The sequence below is a fragment of the Hemicordylus capensis genome, chromosome 1 (assembly GCF_027244095.1).
Source record: "Hemicordylus capensis ecotype Gifberg chromosome 1, rHemCap1.1.pri, whole genome shotgun sequence".
Lineage (NCBI taxonomy): Eukaryota > Metazoa > Chordata > Lepidosauria > Squamata > Cordylidae > Hemicordylus > Hemicordylus capensis.
The window spans coordinates 394,498,982-394,521,960 of NC_069657.1; the positions used below are offsets into that span (position 1 = coordinate 394,498,982).

The 22,979-nt window shown below is 46.3% G+C and overlaps 1 protein-coding gene across 6 annotated transcripts in view; it reads left to right on the plus strand.

Moving 5' to 3' along the window:
- The window catches only part of ABCC10 (ATP binding cassette subfamily C member 10), a 51,403-nt gene that overhangs the window by 24,921 nt on the left and 3,503 nt on the right, over positions 1 to 22,979 (plus strand). For 5 of the 6 annotated variants that reach the window (XM_053304082.1, XM_053304074.1, XM_053304091.1 and 2 more), the window contains 14 exons: positions 1,532 to 1,703; positions 2,515 to 2,613; positions 2,810 to 2,999; positions 9,683 to 9,760; positions 10,252 to 10,443; positions 11,696 to 11,828; positions 12,775 to 12,958; positions 14,772 to 15,115; positions 15,256 to 15,425; positions 16,480 to 16,640; positions 17,687 to 17,940; positions 18,145 to 18,290; positions 18,729 to 18,826; positions 20,330 to 20,442. In XM_053304082.1, coding sequence (XP_053160057.1) covers positions 1,532 to 1,703; positions 2,515 to 2,613; positions 2,810 to 2,999; positions 9,683 to 9,760; positions 10,252 to 10,443; positions 11,696 to 11,828; positions 12,775 to 12,958; positions 14,772 to 15,115; positions 15,256 to 15,425; positions 16,480 to 16,640; positions 17,687 to 17,940; positions 18,145 to 18,290; positions 18,729 to 18,826; positions 20,330 to 20,442 — 2,334 coding nt within the window. Of the gene's footprint in view, positions 1 to 1,531; positions 1,704 to 2,514; positions 2,614 to 2,809; positions 3,000 to 9,682; positions 9,761 to 10,251; positions 10,444 to 11,695; positions 11,829 to 12,774; positions 12,959 to 14,771; positions 15,116 to 15,255; positions 15,426 to 16,479; positions 16,641 to 17,686; positions 17,941 to 18,144; positions 18,291 to 18,720; positions 18,827 to 20,329; positions 20,443 to 22,979 lie in introns of those variants that run through there. The other variant, XR_008318054.1, reaches the window with a different exon arrangement.

Consider the following 22,979-nt stretch of genomic DNA (forward strand, 5'->3'; position numbering starts at 1 on the left):
AAGATGCACTTCAAATGGTCAATAACGTGAAACTATTCAACACCAATGAAAGAAAGCAGGCCTACAAGAAAGAACAAGTCAAGAACTGAGCAGAAAAATGGAGAAATAAGCCCCTGCATGGTCAATATTTGCACAATATAAGTGGAAAATCAGACATCACCAAGACCTGGCAATGGCTTAAGAATGGCAACTTGAAGAAAGAAACAGAGGGTTTAATACTGGCTGCACAAGAACAGGCACTAAGAACAAATGCAATAAGAGCAAAAGCAGAAAAGTCAACAACAAACAGCAAGTGCGGCCTTTGTAAAGAAGCAGCTGAAACAGTGGACCACCTAATCAGCTGTTGTAAAAAGATCGCACAGACTGACTACAAACAAAGGCATGACAAAGTAGCAGGGATGATACACTGGAACATCTGCCAAAAATACAAGCTACCTGTAGCCAAAAATTGGTGGGACCATAAAATTGAAAAAGTGGTAGAAAATGAAGATGTAAAAATATTATGGGACTTCCGACTACAAACAGACAAACATCTGCCACACAATACACCAGATATAACTGTAGTCGAGAAGAAAGAAAAACAAGTCAAAATAATCGACATAGCAATACCAGGGGATAGCAGAATAGAAGAAAAAGAAATAGAAAAAATCACCAAATACAAAGATCTACAAATTGAAATTGAAAGGCTGTGGCAGAAGAAGACCAAAATAATCCCAGTGGTAATTGGCGCCCTGGGTGCAGTCCCAAAAGACCTTGAAGAGCACCTCAACACCATAGGGGCCACAGAAATCACCATCAGCCAGTTACAAAAAGCAGCTTTACTGGGAACAGCCTATATTCTGCGATGATATCTATAACAACTGACAATAAAATTCAGCCATCCCAGGTCCTTGGGAAGGACTCGATGTCTGGATAAAACAAACCAGTCAATAACACCTGTCTGACTGTGTAAACAAGCAATAATAATATTAATATCCAGGAGGTCACCCATCCAGGTACTGCTCAGGTCCACGCTGCTTAGTTGCAGCATCAGGTGCTCCAACAGCATTCCCTGGGCCCAGGGGCATAGCAAGATTGGAGTGGGCCCAGAGACAAGATTTTAAAATGCCAACCCCTCACTGAAGCTCAGCTCATGAAGTAAAGAAATCTTAAATGAGGCTGAATAGTGGTAAAAAAAGGCATAGTAAAATTTAGTGCCCGGGCGAGTGCACGGCTGGGGGAGTCAGTCACGTGACTTGCCTCTGGGGTGGGCCCCAAGGCAGTGGGCCCCCAGACAACTGTCTCCCCTTGCCCTATTATAGTTACGCCCCTTCCTGGGCCCCCTTGCTCTCACATCATATCTAGCTCTCATGTCACCAGGATTTAGTGGCAAGGGTTCTCAGTTGGAAAGCATGACTTGGAGCAGGGAACTCAAGCACCAGACTGTTTAGAAGTTTACTGACTAGGCACATTTTCAAAACCCTCTCTGATGACAGTCCCACCTTCCTCTTTTTGTGTGTCTTTCTGCTGCCCTTCTCTTGGATGCATGCAGTTCAGGCGACCTGGTTTATGTCTGGAATTTGGAGAAAGGGTTTGGCTTAGCCTCTCAAGAGCCCTGGATCCAGTTTACCAGCATCCGTGAGAACATTCTCTTTGGGAAGGAATACGATGCCAGATTTTACCAGAAAGTAGTAGAGGCTTGTGCTCTCTCTGATGACTTGAATGTAAGTATCCTATAATGGAAGTGTCTCATGTTGCTCTAGAGCAGATTTTGAGCATTTACACCTGGTAGTTTATCCTGACTTTGATTACTGTGGTGCCTGGTGTTAGACTCGGACAATTAAAAAAAAAATCCAAGAAATTGTCCGATGTAGTACACTGTTGAGAGAAGAACTTTAGAAATATCTCAGACTAAATATACTATATTAATATAACTAGTTTTGTGAAGTTGCAATTAATTGTGCTAGTATGTACTTGTGCTTTGTATGTGCTTTATTAGTTGTGCTTAACCCTCAGTCAATCAATTAACTTGCCCAATCAGTTCAAATCTGTTTTCTTTGAATTATGGGTTTAGTAGAAGTATTGTTATGCTGAGTATATTATTTGGGGGGGGGTCATGGTTCTTGAGGGAAAAGCTCCCCTTTTTTGGTTTTATGTTCATTTTGCCTTAAGACTCACATTTGAAGAACTTGTTTAAGTATTCCCTTGTAAACCATTGGCACCTCCCATTCCTTGCTTGTACTGTAGAGCTAACAATGCCTCCAACTGCAGCGAGTTGTGGAGGTGTCTGTTTCCCTCCCTTTTAAAAGATGTAGCAGAAAAAACTTGCCCAAACTCTTGGTCTGCTTATGGATGTGAAATACTGTCTTGATCCCTTTGGATTCTATGCAGACATTTGGCTCTTGGTTGCTGGTTCATTAGCAGTAGACCTGTGAAGCAGACTCAGGAGTCCTGGATTCAAATATCCCATATCTCTTCCTATGCTTCTGTACAGCAGCTGTAATGTTACTTACTTTTTGTGTGTTTAATTTCTAGATCTTACCAGCAGGCGATCAAACAGAAGTGGGCGAGAATGGAGTGACTCTCAGCGGAGGACAGAAAGCTCGAGTTGCACTCGCTAGAGCTGTTTACCAGGTAAAGAAAGGACTGGATGAGCAGGAACCGAGGGCACAGTACTGCACTGGATCTGGACTGAAGCATAAAGGTCTCCTCCAATTTTCCTGAGCAACCAGTGGGTCTTGCTTATAAGATGACCCACAGTTTGAGGTTCAGCTTGAAGTTTGCTGTACTAGGAACAAAAGGGCTAGAACTATATTTTTATTTTCCTTAGGAGAAGGAAATATACCTTCTTGATGATCCTCTGGCAGCTGTTGATGCAGATGTAGCCAATCACCTTATGCAGAAGTGCATTCTGGGAATTCTCAAGCATAAGACCAGGATTCTTTGCACCCACAGAACTGAGTTTTTGGGAAAGGCTGACATCTTATTGCTGATGGACAATGGCAAAATACTCAAGACAGGTAGGTGTTTTCTAATAGCTCCATTTCTCTCTTTCTGGATCCTGATCTCTCCTCAGTGGGAATTTACAGGGTGAGGCAGACAGCTCTTTTTAAATCATTATGGTGATGTGTTTTTCTGCTGCTATGTGATTATTTTACAGTTTTTATTAGTTTGAAATTATTGATTTTGTCATTTTATGAGATTTTAAAAATTGTGCTGCTGATTTTATTGTTGTTGGTACTTGGTAAGCCACCCTGAAGGCCGATTGGGCCATGTGGCAGGATATAAATACAATAAATTAAAAGAGTGACTTAACAGGGTGAATGTAATCTGGACAGAATCTGCTATGTTAGCAAAATACCCAGAGGAATGAGGGAAGGTGCAAGAACAATGCAGATGGGCAGAAAATGAATCGTTGGCACTTACCTGAAAGGTCATTTTCCTCAGAGGTATGGGTTGTATCCTCAAAGGATGCTGGGTTGTCTCGACCTCCTGCTCCTAGACAGGGCCAATCAAAGCTTCAGCTCACAACAGGAGGGAGGGGCAACCCCCTCAGACTCCAGTTCATAGCCAGCTCTAAAACGTGCTCCAGAACAAAAAAGGTAAGAAACAAGAAGAAATGGCAAACAGATAATGCGCCACAGCAACAACAGTAAACTCGGCAAGAGGCTCCATTCCATATATAACACCCGGACTAACTGAAACAGCCCGCAGGGAGGACAAACCACCCTAGGAGAGAAACCACCCCACAGTAATACGGGAGACAGATGGAGTGCGGGAAAACAGGACAGAATAATATACAGACCGGACGAACAAGCGGGTGGGTGCGGATACAACCCATACCTCTGAGGAAAATGACCTTTCAGGTAAGTGCCAACGATTCATTTTCCCTCAGAGGAGGGTTGTATCTGCAAAGGATGCTGGGACCTATCATAGCCCCTATGACCCACTGGGAGGGAGCTGTGAGATCCAGCCTCAAGAAGGGACCACCTGCTGCAGAACTCTCTGCCCAAAGGCTGCGTCCGCCGAAGTCCAATCATGGCTTTTGTAATGTCTCACGAAGGTGGAAAGCGAGGCCCACGTAGCCGCTCGGCAGATATCTACCAAGGGAGCCAAGGTGGAGAGGGCAGCAGAGGAGGCTGCACTCCTGGTAGAGTGGGCTGTAATCCCCTCTGGGTCTGAGGAAGCTGAGGTAGAGTAAGCTAATCTCATGCACTGGCAGATCCAGCGTGACAAAGTGGAAGTTGAAACCTGCTTACCCAATGAACAATCCCAAAATGAAACGAAGAAGGATTCTGATAACCCAAAAAACCTTAGTATGCCTAAGGTAAATCTTCACCGCCCTACGCACGCCCAAGGTATGCCATTCACTCTCCTTAGGCAAAGAAGGCTTGGGGCAGAACGAAGGCAGCATCAGTTCTTGAGCCCTATGGAAAACTGAATTGACCTTAGGAATAAATGTCAGATTGGTATGTAAGAGGACATAGTCTGGATAAACCAGACATAGTTCCTTCTGCACTGATAGGGCTCGCAGATCCGAAACCCGCCTGGCGGAAGTGATAGCTACCAAAAACAAAACCTTAAACGTAAGCAAACGTAAAGGAATGGACCCTAGGGGCTTGAACGGGGCTTTAGTAAGAGCCCGGAGAACCAGGTTCAAGTCCCACGTTGGGAACCTATGGACTGTGGGCGGTTTGAGGATAGCAGCCCCTTTCAAAAACCTCTGCACGTGGGGATGCTGAGGCAGGGAATAGGGCCCCTGCCACTGTAAAACTGCAAGAAATTGCAAAAACCTGACTGAAGTGTATTGGGGCAAAGCCCCTCATCCAGGCCTTTCTGTAGAAACCCCAGCACGTGGACCACCGTCGCTGACAACGGCAAAACCCCTTGTAAGCTGCACCAGTGAGCGAAGGCCTTCCAGGTAGATTGATAGATTCTCACCAAGGAAGGCCAACAAGAGGCCAGAATGGTATCCAGGACCAAACTAGAGTAATCGCACTCTGCTAAGGAGCCCCGCTCAATCTCCACGCGAAGAGATTGAGCCACTCCGGTTCCGGGTGGAAAACTAGACCCTGGCTGAGAAGGTGACTGTCGTGCCCCAGAGGAAGTGGAGGTTCGCTGGACAATTCCACCAGGTCCGAAAACCAGGGTCGGCAGGGCCAGTGCAGTGCCACTAGAACAACCTCCGCTCTCAACAGGCAGACCTGTCGAACAGTCTGTGGAATGATGGCAAATGGCGGGAATGCGTATAACAGGCCGGGAGGCCAAGGGAAGGTCAGGGCATCCACTCCCTCCACCCTGGGAGAGCGGTACCTGGAAAGGAATCGCCTCAGCTTGGTGTTGCCTGGAATGGCAAACAAGTCCATGGCCGGTTGACTGAACATCTGGACGATCCGCTGGAAGGCTCGAGGATCCAGAGACCACTCCGCCGGGTCTATCTGCGATCGGCTTAGCCAGTCCGCGACTGTGTTCATCACTCCGCTTACGTGATCGGCCTCTAGGGACAGTAGATGTTGCTCTGCCCACGCCAGCAGGCCTCTTGCATCAGGGCACGGGATTTCGAATGACCCTGCTGGTTGACATGGGCCTTGGCTGTAGCACTGTCCATGTGCACCAAGACATGGCGACCGTGAACCTCTGGCAGAAACTCTGTGAGGGAGACCTGGATCACACGCAGCTCCAACCAGTTGATGGAATTGGCCCACTTGGGCTCGGACCACCAACCTTGAGCTACGCGACGCTGACAGTGGCCCCCCCAGCCCAGGAGGCTGGCGTCCATTATGACTTGAACACACTCCACCAGAAGCAACCTGACCCCCCTTCTTGGTGGCAGGTGACGTCCACCAGTGTAGAGACCGCACTACCCAAGGCGGCAGGCTGAGGCACATTCTGGACCTGCACACCACTTGATCCTGGTACTTGAGAAGTAACCACTGGAGCGACCGAGAGTTAAAGGAACTCTTGGGCACTATGCCCAGGGTAGACACCATCCGCCCCTGCAATTGGGCCAGAGAAAGAACATCGGAACTTGGGTGGGAGATCAGTGTGCGGCAGCAGGACGCTAATGAGTTTCTGTGTTCCTACAAACTGTCCCCTGAACCGTGTTGATCAGAGCTCCTAAGTGAAGAACTTTGGTTTAAGGAAGAAGCGAACTCTTGGAACGGTTCACTATGAATGCATGGGCCTCCAGCACGGAGAGGGTCAGCTGGACATCCCGCTGGCCTCTGGACAGGGAGGCCGACCTGATCAAAAGGTTGTCCAGAAAAGGGTAAAGATGGACTTCCCTGGTCCTCAAATGCGCCACGAGTGCCACCATAATTTTGGTAAACAACCGAGGCACAGTCGATAGACCAAAGGGGAGTGCCCGATATTGGTAATGATGAGACAGGTAAGCGAACCTCAGGAAGCGTCTGTCCAGCTCGTGGATGGGCACATGAAGATATGCCTCCTTGAGGTCCACTGAAGCTAGAAAATCCCCCTCCTGAAGGGCCATTAGGATCGAGCGTAGAGTTTCCATGCAAAACTCCCTTTTTCGGAGATACTTGTTCACAAACTTGAGGTCCATTATTCTTCTCCACTCCCCATTCTTTTTGGGGACTAAGAATAAAATGGAGTAGACCCCCAGCTTTTGCTCCTCCAGAGGAACAGGCTCTACCGCTTGTATGGATATCAGATGACAAATGGCCTCCATCATCAGTTGATGCTTGGTGTCCTTGCAGGAACGAGGCAACAGAAGGTAATGATCTGGGGGTCTGGCTGAGAACTCCAGAGAGTAGCCGTGGGCTACCATCTGTCGAACCCAGGCGTCTGCATAGGTCTGAGCCCAGACCTGAGCAAACTGCTGTAGCCTGCCCCCTACCTGTAGGAGATGGGTCTCCAGAGGGCAGTCATTGGGCCCGGTTACGTTTGAAACCGGGCTTGGAAGGCTGGCCAGGCTGCTGGACCTTCCAAAAGGAATTGTCTCGAAAGGAGGATTGACCCTTAGTCCAGGAGGACCGGTCTTGCTTGTTCTGGTGAGGACGAAAGGAGGATTTGTAACCCTTAAAGCTAGAGGAGGAACATGAAGGAAACTGATGATCCCGACGCTGGGAGGAGGAGGAAGAAGTCATCACCTTTTTCTTGTCTGTAGTCTCTATCAAAATAGGGTCCAAAATCTCACCAAAAAGTTTTCCACCCTTTGAATGGAGAATTGGCAAGGTTGGACCTAGACTTTTGGTCTACTTTCCAATTTTTGAGCCACAAATGGTGTCTCATAGTAACATCTGAAGCTAGAGCCCGAGTGGATAGCTGAGCCGCGTCTAAGGAAGAATCAGCCATAAAGGTGACTGTTTTCCCCAGTTTGTTCAGACCCTGTCTAAGACTGGTCAGTTTGGGAGGCACTAAGGGCGTGAGCTCTTTGACCCATAGGACTGCTGCCCTAGCAAAAAGGGACGTAGCAGAGGAGGCCCTGAGGGACAGAGCAGTGGCCTCATGGGACCTGCGAAGGGCAGCATCACATTTTTTATCCTCCACATTCTTTAGCACATTCTCGCCTTCCCTTGGGAGAATGGCCCCTGTCACCAGCGCAGCGACCTCTGCATCCACAGGAGGAACCCTGAGCTTTTCCATGAGAGAGCTACTAGAGTTAGACATGCGTCTCACTGCAGCAGAGGGACCTTTCCCTTCTGTGAGCTTGTCCCATTCAGACTGGAACAGCTCTAGGAACAACTGAGGACAAGGCATGGCAATCTTGGGTGGCTTAAGGGAAGGGAGCACCGCCGGATCCCCTTCAACTCCCTCCGTGACAGGAGGAACCACCACCACCCCCATCGCAAGGTCTTTTTAACCTTGTGAAGGAGGACCGGGAAATCAGCCTGGGAAAACAGGCAATAGGGGGCCTGCTGAGGTACAGCAGGAACAGCATCCTCATCCCCGGACAACTCCCCCTCCTCCCGGTCTGAGTCAGAGACATCGGAAGGACACACTGGCTCCCGAGGAGGCGGCAGAGGGGCTATTGGACCCGAGGGGGCCAAAGGACGGCAGAGGGATAAAACTGGAGGCCCCTTAGCCCCAGGCGGGAGGAGAGGTGAGACGAGCGGAGCAGCGATCGAAGCTGCTGAAGAAGTGCCCAGCATGGCGGCTGGGGAATTTTGGGCGGGAAACTGAGGAGCTGGAAGGCGTGGCTGTGGAGGAAAGGGGACCGGCAGCAAGGACAGCTTCTCGAATTGCTCCGCCACCACGTGGTGCAACAGAGCCTCAAAAGCCGGGTGAATGTCCCCCTCGCTGGGCTCTGGATCTGAGGAGGACGGAGAGGCGGCCGCTGCAGAAAGCGAATGCACACGCTTAGCGGGTGGCTCGGAGTCGGGAGCACCCACCCCCACCCCGAGGGCCCTTCCCCCTCGCTGAGGAGCTCACCAGATGAAGCCTCCCTGAAAAAAAAGAAAAAGCCTCCCTGTTACCTCAACTACTAATGCCAGACACTGAAATTAAACCAAGTGCAAAGGCTAGGGAGGCAGAGGGCAAGGAAATAGGACCAGATAGGTAAGGTTGAAGGAACAGCAAAGCTGAAGAGAGCACAGAAAAAGGCACCTGCTCAGAGCAGACAGGGCAAAGAACTGGAGTCTGAGGGGGTTGCCCCTCCCTCCTGTCGTGAGCTGAAGCTTTGATTGGCCCTGTCTAGGAGCAGGAGGTCGAGACAAGCCAGCATCCTTTGCCGATACAACCCTCCTCTGAGGGAAAATGTTAGGGAGAAGGGAGTTGTTAAGGAAGGACAACCCTAAACGGCTTGGGCCCTGGGTATTTAAAAGAAGATCGTCTTCGTCATGAACCCCACCGCCCACTGAGATCATCAGGAGAGGTCCATCTACAGTTGCCACCGGCTTGTCTGGTGGCTACTCAGGGACGAGCCTTCTCCGCTGCTGCCCTGAAGCTTTGGAATGTGCTCCTTGCTGAAATAAGAACCTCCCCATCTCTGGGAACTTTTAAAAAGTCTTTAAAGTTCACCCAGGCTTTTAATTAAATATTGTTTTAATAGTGTTAAAATTGTTTTAAAATATTGTTTTACATTTTTAAATTGTTGTAATGTGTTAACTTTTTCTGTTGCCATTAATTTTGTTTTAGCTAATGTTTTAACTTTTGTGTTGTCATCTTCTTTGCTTTGTTTAAACTGCCCAGACACATAAGTTTTAGGTGCTATAAAAATATGTTAAATAAATAAAAATAGCAGTTACCCCGTTAACTTGGCAAAGAGGCACCTTTTAATGTGGTTATTTCTCTTTATTTAGCAGTTCTAATAAAGATTCTCTTTATTTAGCAGTGGGAGAGTAACTGGCCCTGTTTGTCTTACGTTTCTTTTTAGATTGTGAGCCCTTTGGGGACAGGGATCCATCTTATTTATTTATTATTTCTCTGTGTAAACCACCCTGAGCCATTTTGGGAAGGGCGGTATAGAAATTGAATGAATGAATGAATGGACAGACCTGATCTACACCAGCAGGTTCCAACCTTGAGTCCCCAGATGTTGTCAGACTACAATTCTCATCATTGTCAGCCACAATGGCTGAAGGCCATTGTGGCTGGGGATGATGGAAACTGTAGACCAACAATGTCTGGGGACTCAAGGTTGGGAACCCCTGATCTAGAGCCTCAAGTAGATGGTATGGCTTTGCAGCTGATGTGTTTTCATTTCCACAGAATATACATGCACCATTTTTTTCCCCTTTAGGAACCCCATCGGAGATTTTACCACTGGTGGAAGCTGCCCCTGAGCTTAGGGAGACAGACAAGAGAAGGAAGGACAAAAGTCAGTACTGGGTATCTCCAGGAGGGCATGTCTATGGCTAAGTGGGATCAGTGGCTATCAGACAAAATGTTTACTGTATGTGATTTAGTTTGCTACCTTTTAGAATTTCATTTGGATTAGTGGGCCATGGTGGAGGGCAAAACTAGTATGGAAGTCTAAGGAAAAGGGGGAAAGTGATTTGACCCACAGGAAACTTGAGCACGCAATCAATAAAATAGAGGAAGAGCTAGGGAATGCTAGTTGGGTAATCTCCTTACTCTAGAAGGAAACACCGGGGAAGGAATGCTGACAAGGGTGTCTGTCCCGATGTGTATATCCTATCTGGATATTTTGCTTGACAGCTGTATGAAAGAATGCACTTGGCTTGGAGTGTGCTGTAAAATTGGGGAGAGGGATTGCCTAGAGCATGGGAAGTCTTTGTAATGTAGGTCACCTGGTCATTTGTCATGGAGCTCTTCATGCATTCTCTCTTACCTCTACTTCCGCTAAAGTACCCACTGAATATAGCCAAGAGGAGGATGTAGAACCTGAGGAAGAAGAAACAAATCAAGCAAACTGCCTTCTCAATCGGGAAGAAGAGAAGAAAGAAGGGGCAGTGGCTTTCCAAGTCTACAAAGTATATTGGCTAGCTATTGGCAGCTGCCTGGCATTCTCCATCCTTCTCTCCTTGCTGCTGATGCAAGGTAAAATTGTTTCCTTGCTATCTCCCAGAAATTCTGCTACTTGTTTAGACAGATGACGCATTTACAGGAAATCTGCATTACCTGGGATGCATTTATAGGGACTAGCATGAAATCCATCCACTTGAATAAACTCCTGAGATTCTCAGTTTTCAAAAGAATTTTTTTTAGCTCTCATAGCAGCAGAAAAGCATTCAAGACTTATTGGCAGTTTTTCTTATAAATGTAGGAGACAGAGAAGATATTCTTAGGGGTTCCAGTTTGTATGGAGTGAGAAAACTTAACATAGCATAATTACTACCCCCTTCTTGTGGTCTGTGTTTCTCTGCCCTTATGCATCTTTTCCACACTTCTTGTACTTTTCAATGGCTCCCAACACTTCCTTCTCATTCTGACAAAAAGGGGCGTAGATTGTGAAAATTTGTAAAGTTTGCAAAATCAAATATATTTGAGTACATTTGCCTGTTTGCCATACCTTACATTATTGGCAGAACTGAGGGTTTCTGATCATTGAATTATAGTTCTGCTACCTCTCTCTTTCCCTCTGCCTCTCCTGGTGGTGCCATTTAAAGGTTGTTTCAGCACTCTGTTGTGACTGTCAAGTAGGAGTGCGTTTAGCTAAAATTGCCAAGGCAACATGAGTTCTGTGAGGACTGGGAATTGTAAGATGTGTACTGGAGTCTTTATAGATGTTCTTCTGCGGGCACTGTCATGATGTGGCCTGGTTCTGGCTGTTGCTTACTCCAAGAATTGAGGTATTCTGTCATGACATGATCTAATCAAACAACTTAGCAAGAGGTTGCATCATGGACTAGGACCGGGGAGACCCGAGTTCAAATCCCCATTCAGCCATTAAAAACTAGCTGGGTGACTCTGGGCCAGTCACTTCTCTCTCAGCCTAACCTACTTCACAGGGTTTTTGTGAAAGAGAAACTCAAGTATGTAGTACACCGCTCTGGGCTCCTTGGAGGAAGAGCGGGATATAAATGTAAAAATAAAAATAAATAATAAAAAATAATCCCATGACCACTGTGATGTGGAAACACTTTCTTCAGTTTTTGTTTAAGATAGTGACTAACAACCACTTACTTTCTAACAAAATATGAGGTACTTTCAGGAGAGCCATGTGAAAATTAAGCGGCAGATCTCCTTTTGCAGTGAATTTCCCATCTCAAAACTTGTTTGAATGGGTCTGAAGCTAACTTTGATCAGGTAGAGTTAAATCTAACTCACTGAGATGTATGAATCTTTGTAGCTTCTAGGAACATCTCTGATTGGTGGCTGTCAAACTGGATCTCCAGCCTTCCCCGTGCAGAAAATACCTCTGTCAGAAACCTGTCAGCCCTTCCTTCATCACAGCTGCTGCTCTTCTCCCATGGAGGACTCATGTATGTGGGTATAAGCTGAGAGCTGAATTTGGGGACCAAGCCTGTTGCTGAATATGCATGAGCAGTGCTTCAGGGTTCTGTTTTAGTAGCTCCTTTATGAAGGTGTTCTGTGGCCTGAGTAAGAGGCTGAACATTCCCCAAACAGCCACTGAATTGTACAGAGACACAAGCCCTATTCACACATTATGTTCAGCACTTGTCTGACAAGTATACAGTGAACACATGTAGAGATCTGTACACACACAACTGTACACAGTTATTCACACATTATGTGGAACACAGGTATAGCTGTGCATTTCCTATCTGTACCATGCCTTTGAGGGGCCTGTACCCGGGTTCTCTCTTAAAATGAATGCAGGTACAGTCATTCATACAAAAACATGTACACATTTACAGACATCTGTACACTCATACAATATTGGAATAGGGCTAAAGAGAAACCTGAGAAAAAGAGAGGAGGAATGGTCAAGTCCCACCAGATGCATTGCTCAGGGCAGTTGGGAATTGTGGTGCCTCTGGGTAAAGAGGCTCAAAAGAGCAAATTCTGGCAATATAAAGCTTTCCTGTGAGTTCTCCAGCTTTGTTATTGTGACCCTTGTTGTTATTGTTATTGTATTATTGTGAACAAATGACCAACTCTCTCCAAGAATCACTAAAGAGTAAAGACAGACTATTTGCCTGCCAGTCAGCCCAGAATGAAGAGCGAGCCCATACAGCATGTTGTTAGACCCCTGGGGGACAAAAGGTTAGAAGGTTGCCCAGGGGATGAGTCACACACTGATAATCAAGGCATGGGCAGAGTACATCTCATTGACTGATTGAGACAAGTAGTTATTACTGTGCTCTCCAGAGTAGCACACAGTGGGAGGGAGGTGGGCTGCCTCATGGAGACCTCTTCGCCAGGAAACACTTTGGGAATGACTGACCTGGCCTGTTTTCCCCTCAGTTCCCCAGTCATGGCCTCCACCCCTTCAAATGGCTCTTTGGATGTGAACTTCTACCTGACGGTATACGGCAGCATTGCTGGGGCAAACTCTGTCTTCACCATCCTGCGGGCCTTCCTCTTTGCCTATGGTACCATCCACGCTGCTACTATCATTCACACCCGATTGCTTAGAAGGGTAATGAAGGTAAAAGTCTGGCCCAGAGGTCTTGAGAGGTGCAACCTCAGCTGCAAATGGTGCAGAAAAAAATGAGGATGAATTGTAGATCATGCTTGAGAATGTTTATGCAAGCTTCTTGCCCTGCATCCATATGGATTATCCAGACTGTGTATGTTCTTGTGAGATTTGCTGGAGGCAGTTGGAAGCAGAAAAGCAACATTCTGAACAATGAGCTGCCAGCTCAGGCCCTCTTCTAGAAAACAGAGCAAAGCCCTGTTCAGACGTTATGTTGTGCATGCCTGCAGCATGTTCTTGTGTGTGAATGACTGTACATGCATTAATTTTAAAAGTGAACTTGGGTACATATCCTTTCAGAATCAGGTACAGATGGAAGAGTACTGCTGTATGTGCATTCAGTACAACATGTGCATGACCACCTCCAGTCTCAAGGTGGAGATGGGCCACCTCCAGTCTCAAAAGGCAGGATGGCTCTGAGAACCAGTTGCGGGGGAGTAATGGCAGGAGAGAGAGCACGCCCTCAACTCCTGCCTGTGGCTTCCAGCAGCATCTGGTGGGCCACTGTGAGAAATAGGATGCTGGACTAGATGGGCCTTGGGCCTGATCCAGCAGGGCTGTTCTTATGTTCTTATACAGATCTGTACATTGTACACAAATTGTACATGCATTGAACATACCATGTGAATAGAACTAGAAAGAGATTGCACATCATGTGCATGGAAAAGTCTAGGCCTTTTTCCCCCTTCGTTGACATGCTTTCTCAAGAACTACATCTTTCTGAGTTTCTGCTGGCATTTCCTGTTTATCAGCAGAAGCTGCCAGCCGGGTGTGGCATCTGATTGAAAGCAGGCAGGAGAGATAAGCACCATCATAAGCAGGGACACTGAGATTGCAACAGGCAGTGAAAACTTCTGCAGCTGGTAGGATTTACAGGCCCCCGAATATATGTGACTACTTGAGTAGGGCCTCTGGTTTCCAGAGGGCATAGAACTGGCATTGGATCCCTGGGACAGAGAACAGTGCCTAAGGGCTTTCATGCACAATTCAGATGCATGCTATGCTGCCATGTCTGGCTATAAATACAAATAAGGCAGCCAGAAACATTGGGCGTTTAGACAAAGGGAAGTAAGAAGTGAAAGGACATCAATCAGTGCTCCATCTGCTTCTGATAGGCTCCAGCAAATCCTTTTATTGTGGGGAGGAGGAAGGGGTCCACTGTTACAGAAGTGTTCTGGGCCCACAAAAATAGCATGATTGGGCATTGTTCATTCCTCACTATGAGAGATCTATTGAAAGGAGCTCATTGCAAAAATTATCTGAATAATTGCAGAAGCAGCTAGTGAAGACAGCGCCGGGGGCAGTGGCACCCCGCCCAGCATCCCTGTATGGCGACAGCATGGCCCTGGCCTCTGTGCCTGCACAGCGCACATGCAGAGGTCAGGGTCACGCTGCCATCCCGCACGGGATCCCGTCACTCACCAGCTGCTCCTGCAATTATTGATTCCAGTAGCATATTTTCCATCTGTAAAATGCTTTACAATTATTATCTCTACCTTCCCAACAATCAGGAGATAAGACTGAGACAGAAACTTACCTAAGGCTTTCCTCCTCCTTCCTCCCCCTTGCCCCGAAAGCTTCATGGCTGAAATATGATGGCGACTTTGTGCTAGGATGAGACCTCTTTATCACTGTTGAGTATTTGCAATGCACAAATCAAATCAGCTCTGTTGTAGGAGGAGTTGGCATTTTGTCCTATTGGACCAGTTATTTTGTTTGTCACAGCTCACTCTGACTCTGAACATTCTTGATCCTCTCTTGTCAGGCCACAATGACCTTCTTTGACACTACACCGACAGGCCGGATCCTTAATCGCTTCTCCTCGGATATGTACTGTGTGGATGACAGCCTTCCCTTCCTCCTCAACATCTTCTTGGCCAATGTCTTTGGGCTGCTTGGCATGCTGGTAATGATCACCTATGGGCTGCCTTGGATTGGTCTCGTCCTGTTGCCCCTGGCAGCCATCTACTACTCCATTCAGAGCTACTACCGACGCACCTCTCGCGAACTCAAGCGCCTCTACAGTCTCACCCTGTCCCCTATCTACACTCACTTCTCAGAGACTTTGACGGGTCTCAGCACAATCCGTGCAACAAGGGCCACAGAGAGGTGAGTTTTGCTCTTCAGCCAGGGAAGAAAGTTCTGGCTTAACAATCAGGTCCAGTGATGACTGGCAATAGGGGTGCTGGGAACTGCAAGAGAGAGAGGAACTGTTCACGATACTAACCTCGGGGCTGTATCCAGTCTAGGTTTGAGACAGAGAACCAGCTGCGGCTGGAGCTGAACCAGCGCTGTCGTTTTGCCAGCAACACTGCCATGCAGTGGCTAGACATTCGACTGCAGATGATCGGGGTAGCTGTTGTTACAGCTATTGCAGGAATCGCCATCATTCAGCACCAGAGGAAACTGGGAGATCCAGGTGAGCCATCTGACAATGGATTTTGTCACCATCCCTTCCCATTGGTATCTTCCTATTTTTTTTAAATCACAGAGTGGTTTTTTCCTTCCACCATCCTCAATGTGGATTCTACTTCTCTGTCTCCCACCCTGAGGAATAGGATAATAGAATTGAGGAGTGGGGGAGCAGGGCAGAGCGGAAAGGATCTGAAGAATATTTATTTTATTATTTATTTAAAATATTTATGTTCCACCCCTCCGATGCAATACTGCTCGGAGGAGCTCACAAAATTAGTAAAACAAACATTTAAAAACAATATAAAAATAACACTAATAGAAATTAACTAAAAACAAGGACGAGTTAAAACCAAATTTAGAAGTTGAAAGTTAAAGTTTAAAATCCACCAGATATAAGCTGCAGATTAAAAAAACAACACTAGTTTGGTACTGAACTAATTTATTTACGGTCAACAACCAAATAAACACTACAACAAAGAGCAATACAGTACAATACAATGCTAGTTTGGTAAACCAGGTGCTTGGTTCTTTACATCCTTCTGTCACAGAGTCCCCTGCCAAGGTTGATTCTGCACTGTTGCCTGGAGAGGATGGAAACATCCTTTGATTATAGTAAGGAGAAAGTTGGCTCTTTTCTAAATTCTAGGAGAGCTTTGATCAGTCATATCTATTAATCTACTTAGAAAGCTTCCTAAATATGGTGTAGATTAAAGCAAAGTAGATTCTTCCCTTAACTAACAGGTCTAGGTCAGCCTCTGGACATCCTCACTCAGTGTTTCCTTGGGGAAGCTTCTCTGATGAACTTTCTGACTGTTAATAGATGTCCCATTTGTAATCTGCACATGGTTCTCAGTTATTGCAAAATGCCAATCGGGTAACTCTCTTTTTGGGTTCTAGATTCAAAGGTGTTGTTTGGATGGCCATAATTTCTGACCTCCCTTATCTGTGAGGGAGAAATAATGTGCTTTCTTCACTTTTTGTTACCTGTTGAGGAGAAAAAGCTTTCATAAGTCCAATGTTCCTTTTTTATTAGTGTTCTTTTTTTGTTGTTGCTTCAGGTCTTGTGGGCCTGGCACTCTCCTATGCCCTGTCAGTCACAAACCTGCTGTCTGGACTGATTTCCAGCTTCACCCAGACAGAGACCATGATGGTGAGTGTAGAACGGACAGAGGAGTATTCAACAGACATCCCCATAGAGCTCCAGGACGAGCTAATCCAGGTAAGATTGCTTTGTTAGATCTCCAAGGGCATGTCAGTACATTACTCATCCAGGTGATAAGACATGCCCAAGCAGAGCATCTGCTTCTTCATAGTTCATATGTACAGGATGCTTCAGTCTCCATTGGTCACCCAACATTCTGTGGTTCACTCTGTGAAGTTGTTTTTATTATTATTATTATTGTTGTTGTTGTTGTTGTTGTTGTTACATTTATGTCCCGCTCTTCTTCCAAGGAGCCCAGAGCAGTGTGCTACATACTTTTTCTCCTCACAGAAGCTGAGATATTCCCTTTGAGGGAAGATGGTGGTCTGAATGGAGGACTCCCATCACATGCTACCATTGTGCCAGGAGACTGGCTGAAGTATGCAGATACTTCCTTTGTTGGGCCTTTTTTGCTTGGCTTTTTTTTTTTTTTTTTTTTTGCCTTCCCTGCCCACCACTGACTAACCACTTCAAAACTGGGCTCCACAACAGTCTGAAGATTCTCCCTCCATGCAAGTGACTGCACTTGCATGGAGGGAGAATCTTCAGACTATTGTGGAGCCCAGTAAAACAGAGCTCAGCTTAGGGAGATGCAGCCTGCGTTGCCATCACTGCAGCCAACTGGAAGCCTGAAAGCTCAGAAACGGTGTTCAGTTTGGTGGCATGCGCGTCTGTCAAACGAATAGTGAAGCTAGGAGGAAGTTTGGCTTGCTTCATAGCTGAAGAACGTGCTCTGAATCCTCTTTTTATGTGATGTCCTTTTTCACCCATATTGGGGTTTGTTGTTGTTGTTGTTGTTTTGCTCTGCTTTTTAAAAAAAACATTATCAACACAATTTACAAAAAAAAAGGAATAAGATAGTTATAAAGATAATATATATGTGGGCAGTGGCTGTGAGATGAGCATGTGAGAGAAATGATGAGAATGGCAGGTGAGTGCATTCTAGTTCTTCACCAGCTTTATTCAAATACGTGGGTGTACTTATGTGTTGGAAGGCTGGAAGGAAGCTGATGGGAGACAGAACTGTTAATTATTGCTTACACTTGTATTTTTCTTCCTTCAAGGTTGCACCTGATTGGCCAAGTCAAGGTCACATAGAGTTCCAGCAAGTAGTACTGGCCTATCGGCCTGACCTACCCAATGCCCTGGATGGAGTAACTTTCACCATCTATCATGGGGAGAAGATAGGGATCGTTGGACGCACTGGATCTGGCAAATCCACTCTCTTTTTAGCCCTTTTCCGTATGGTGGAGCTGAGAGCTGGCCAGATCCTCTTGGATAATATCAACAGCTGTTCTGTTGGCTTGAAGAAGCTGAGGTGGGTCACATTCAGCAAGAATAGTAGCACAGAGCAATAAGGGTACAGCTGAAAACCTATATTTTGGTTCCAGAAGTTGCCATTGGCATATCATTGCAGGGTTGATTTGATGAGGTTGTTTCAGGATATCAGCTGCTTACTACTACCTCTGTTTGCCTCTGAGCAGTTCCCTCCGATCAAGCCTTCGTCTGTTCTCTCTTGTAGGTCTAGAATGGCCATAATCCCCCAAGACCCCTTTTTGTTTAGCGGGACAGTCCGTGAGAACTTGGACCCCCAGGGGCAATACACAGATGCTGACTTGTATCAAGTCCTGGAGCAATGCCATTTGCAGGAGGTGGTTACAGAGATGGGTGAGTCTGGCGTTTGAGGAAATGAACATCATGTCAAAGTTTACTAGAGGGAAAAGGCCTGATGGGCTTGAATATTGGTCAGAGTGGTTAGCAGAAGGAAAATTCAGTAATACCCTCAAGGGTGTTGGGCCCTAGTCGAAGTTGGTGTAGATGTGTCCCAGTAAGATATAGACCTTACTGGGTCTAAAGGGAATCTTCATATCCTTTCATGCAAAGTGTGGGGCAAGGTTAGAGAGCTTCCAATTTCTCTGTTTCTTGCTGAGGGCCCACAACATTCTTAACGCTTCTTGTTTAACATCTAGATCTCTCATACATTGAGTATGAAGTTCATATAGACTAGTGTTGAGTAGTGATGAACTTTAGAATGCTGTCAGGCCCTTGACTAGGTGGCCAAACTCAGTAACCCTAATTACATCTTCATTCTCTTGAGCCATGCAGGTGGGCTGGATCGTGAGCTAGGAGAGAGAGGAAAGAGTCTCTCCGTGGGACAAAGACAGCTGGTTTGTCTAGCAAGGGCCCTCTTGACCCAGGCCAAGGTGAGGTTTCATGGGGGGGGGGACTTATTTCAAACAGGTTCCCCAAATATGACTAAGATTTCTGGTTTGGGACAACCATTACCTCTTGTTGACTGGAGAAGATTCACATTGCAGTGCTGGAAAGATATGAAGAGGTCACTCAGTTTCAATAAAATATATTGTAGAGCTGGGAATACTTCAGAAACAAGCAACAAAAATGATCAAATGGTTGGAGTACCTTCCATTTATAAGGGAAGGCTGAACAGTTTTTGGCTTTTTAGTTTAGAAAAAATGATGATTAAGGTGTGAAATGGTGGAGGTTTTTAAAATTATGGGCCAGTTCTCACAATCAAAGCAATGTCAGTAATGGCAGGAGAGAGGGCACGCCCTCAACTCCTGTCTGTGGCTTCCAGCGGCATCTGGTGGGCCACTGTGCGAAACAGGATGCTGGACTAGATGGGCCTTGGGCCTGATCCAGCAGGGCTGTTCTTATGTTCTTAAACAAAAACCAGAGATCCTGGTGGCATGCACGCTCCTGTGGAGAGTACTATGTGAATTCAGGATTTTACATCAATCTCATATTTGTGCGATGAAGCCCCATTTTAACCAAAATAATTAATTTGAACTTGTCAATGTTGGTTAAATATTAGGTTTTCGTTGTGCAAATGAGATCATCGAAAAATCCTGAGTTCACACAACACACTCCATGGAAGCACGTTCACTGCCAAGATCCCTAATTTTCATTTAACTGACATTCCTTTGATTGTGAGAAGCAGCCCTAAGTACAATATGAAGCAAGAGACTTCATAATACTAGAACTTGGAGTTGTTCAGTGAAACTGACTGGCAGCAGATTCAGAACAAACAAACAGAAGTGCTTCTTCACAAAGTGCAACATTTATAGAATTTTCTGTCATACGATGTGGTGATGACTTAAAGGACTTTAAAAAGAGGAGTAGACAGATGCTTAGAGGTAAAGGTCTCTCAGTGTTTATTGCCATGATAACTAAACAAAAGCTCAATTTTTAAAGGAAGTTGATGTATATAGAGATCAGTGCTGTGATTCTTCCAAGTACTGTGTCCAATACATTTTTCTATTATATTGTTGACTATCCAACTGCTGGACACTGATGCAACAGTGGAGTTGGGCAACTGCCTTCATGTCCTCTCTCTAGGCTTCCTGAAGGCATCCGATTGCTCACTGTGAAAAGCAGGATGCTAGACTTGCTGGGGTCATCCTACATTCTTAAGCTGTTTGGATTCTAGGACGAATGTTTAAATTAGACATGTTGTGAGAATTAGTAGTAGGACCGAGAGTAGGCATGTTCATTAGTTACATTTTTATACCACCCCAAATCAATGATCTCTGGGTGGTTTGCAGTCCTCTCTCTCTCTCTCTCTCTCTCTCTCTCTCTCTCTCTCTCTCTCTATATATATATATATATATATATATACACACACACACATATATATATCAGCAGCACTCTTCGTTCCTGAACTTATTTATTTTTCCTGTCAATGGTAGGTTCTGTGCATTGATGAGGCTACAGCAAGTGTGGATCAGAAGACAGACAGGTTACTCCAGCAGACTATCCGCCAGCAATTTGCCGACAAAACCGTGCTGACAATCGCTCACAGGTGCTGTTTTGTTTCTCTTCTCGCCTGCCATTCTCAGGTCTCCAAGTAGTGAAAAAATGGAGTGTTACTCAGCTATGAGGACTCACCTTGCTTCGAGTTTACAATGTGTTTTAAGGCATTTGCATCGCCATCTCCCTCAACAGGCTGAACACTGTTTGCTAGGGGTGTGCACGGAACTGCGGAGCTGCAGTCCGGCACTGGGGTGGGGGGTTCCATTAAGGGCGGGAGGGGCTTTACTTACCCCTCCCAACAACGGCGCCGTATTTAGTTGAGCAATCGGGCGGCAGGATACATCCCTGCCGCCCGCTTCAATCCCCGCTTGGCTCCTTAAGAACTAAGAATCGGGCGGCAGGATACCTCCCTGCTGCCCCCTTCAAACCCCGCTTGGCTGGCGGCCGCCCCCTTCAATCTCCCTGCCGCCCCCAATCCCCCTGCCGCCCCCTTCATTCCCGTTTCTCCATTGAAATCGGGCGGCAGGGTAACTCCCTGCCGCCCCTTTGCCAGCTTGGCTTTTGAGCAGGCAAAGGGGCGGCAGGGAGTTATCCTGCCGTCTGATTTCTAAAAGGGCTCCTTTTAGAAATCGGGCGGCAGGGTAACTCCTTGCTGCCCCTTTGCCGGCTTGGCTGCAAAAGGCTTCTTAAAAGCCTTTTGCAGCCAAGCCGGCAAAGGGGCAGCAGGGAGTTACCCTGCCGCCCGATTTCAATGGAGAAATGGGAATGAAGGGGGCGGCAGGGGGATTGGGGGCTGCAGGAAGATTGAAGGGGGCGGCCGCCAGCCAAGCGGGGTTTGAAGGGGGCGGCAGGGAGGTATCCTGCTGCCCGATTGCTCAACTAAATACGGCGCCGTTGTTCGGAGGGGTAAGTAAAGCCCCCCCCCGCCCTTAATGGAACCCCCCACCCGAATCTTGCTGGACCAAACCGCCTGTGTCCGGACCAGTCCGGAGGCCTGTAGAATGGCCTCCGGACCGGTCCTTGCACATCCCTACTGTTTGCTGCAATAATTGGAAAGCAGATGCAGTCATCTCAGCTATGGGGCTTTTGATTTTATTTATTGTCAGCTCTGAGTCCATGGAATAGGGAAGACTCAGTCAAATAAACAAATAGATGGAAAGTTCAGACTAGAATACTATTATGGGTGGAGTCTGCCATACGCTTTTGAAGGATCTTGAACTATTCACTGGAACCTGTGTGTTTTATCTTTGCCAACAGGAACATAAAGTGCAGCTGACGCATGAATTATCAAATTGTGCAGGTTGCACATCTGAGCAACTTGGGCTGCAATACTGCACACAATTAGCATACCTAAATCAATTTAAAATCAATGGGACGTAACTTGCCTACCTGTGCATAAGAATGCAGCCTCAGTCTACATTTATCTGGAATAACAGCCCTTAATGTAGCTATGAAGATATTTAAAGCTTCACAAAACCAGAGCAGAACACAGCAGAAGCAGGGCTTGCAGTGACATGCAGTGGGTGGAATCCTTCCTCTGACAGAGGACAGATGCTCCAGCTAGATAGTGATTGGAATCAATGATACAGGAAGTTGGCTGAGAACTCTTTTGCTAAATTCAAGCACAACTTGGCAATATGTTAAATACTTCTTGGCAGGTCTCCTTCTGTTGATTTCCTTCCAACAGACCTTGTTGAAAGGAAATGGACCCCAAGCACAACAACTTATGAAGGATATCAGTATTGCCAGTAGCGCAATAGATAAATGTATTCAATACAGTACTTGGAAGAATCACAGCACTGATCTCTCTATACACCAACGTCAGAGAGCTTTCTGCTAAGGCTGTTCTTATTTGTCTTTTGGAGAGGGAGCTAATAAGAGGCATAAAGATAGTGCTGGCCCATGACATTTTGTTTCCTAAAGCAGAGCACTCAACAGTGCCCCCTTTGTTTCTGTTCAAACCATACCCCCAGCTTCTTCCTTCATTCCTTCCAAATCTCTTCCCCTTCCTAATAGAAGAGGATGGGATGGGATGAGGAAAAGTAACATGGTGCCACTTTGCCTTCCTCCTTCTGCAGGCCACCCATTGGGAGGATGGGTTGCTGTACTGCCCTTGAGAATCTGCCACCTGAAGTTACCTGCCTAACCCTGCTTCATGGTAGGGCCGGCCTTGGATACCAAACACTTAAGTTAGAGGTGCTTCTAGAAGTTATTTGAAGGGTGTCTTGCTTATAAGTCCAGGCGTTCAGGCCATGCAGTTTTGTCACTTATTTTCACAGACATAACTGAGCATAGCCATATTTTCTGGCTATTCTCTTCAGCAGGAGTTCCACCAGTTCCTGTGAACTAGCTCAACACCTTTCTGTAACAGTGTATGGTGGACCTTCACAATAATAGCAATGTTCCTACTACTAGTTTGATGTTGCTCTGGAGATTTTTGCAGTCACTGGATTTCAATTTTATCTGTGCATTTTGAATTTTTTCTTGTTTCATATTGGAGAAAATATGGAGAGTTGATTGATAGTTCTCTTCAGAAAAACAACAATCTGTCATTCCTTGAACATCAGACCAAAAAAATCAAAATTA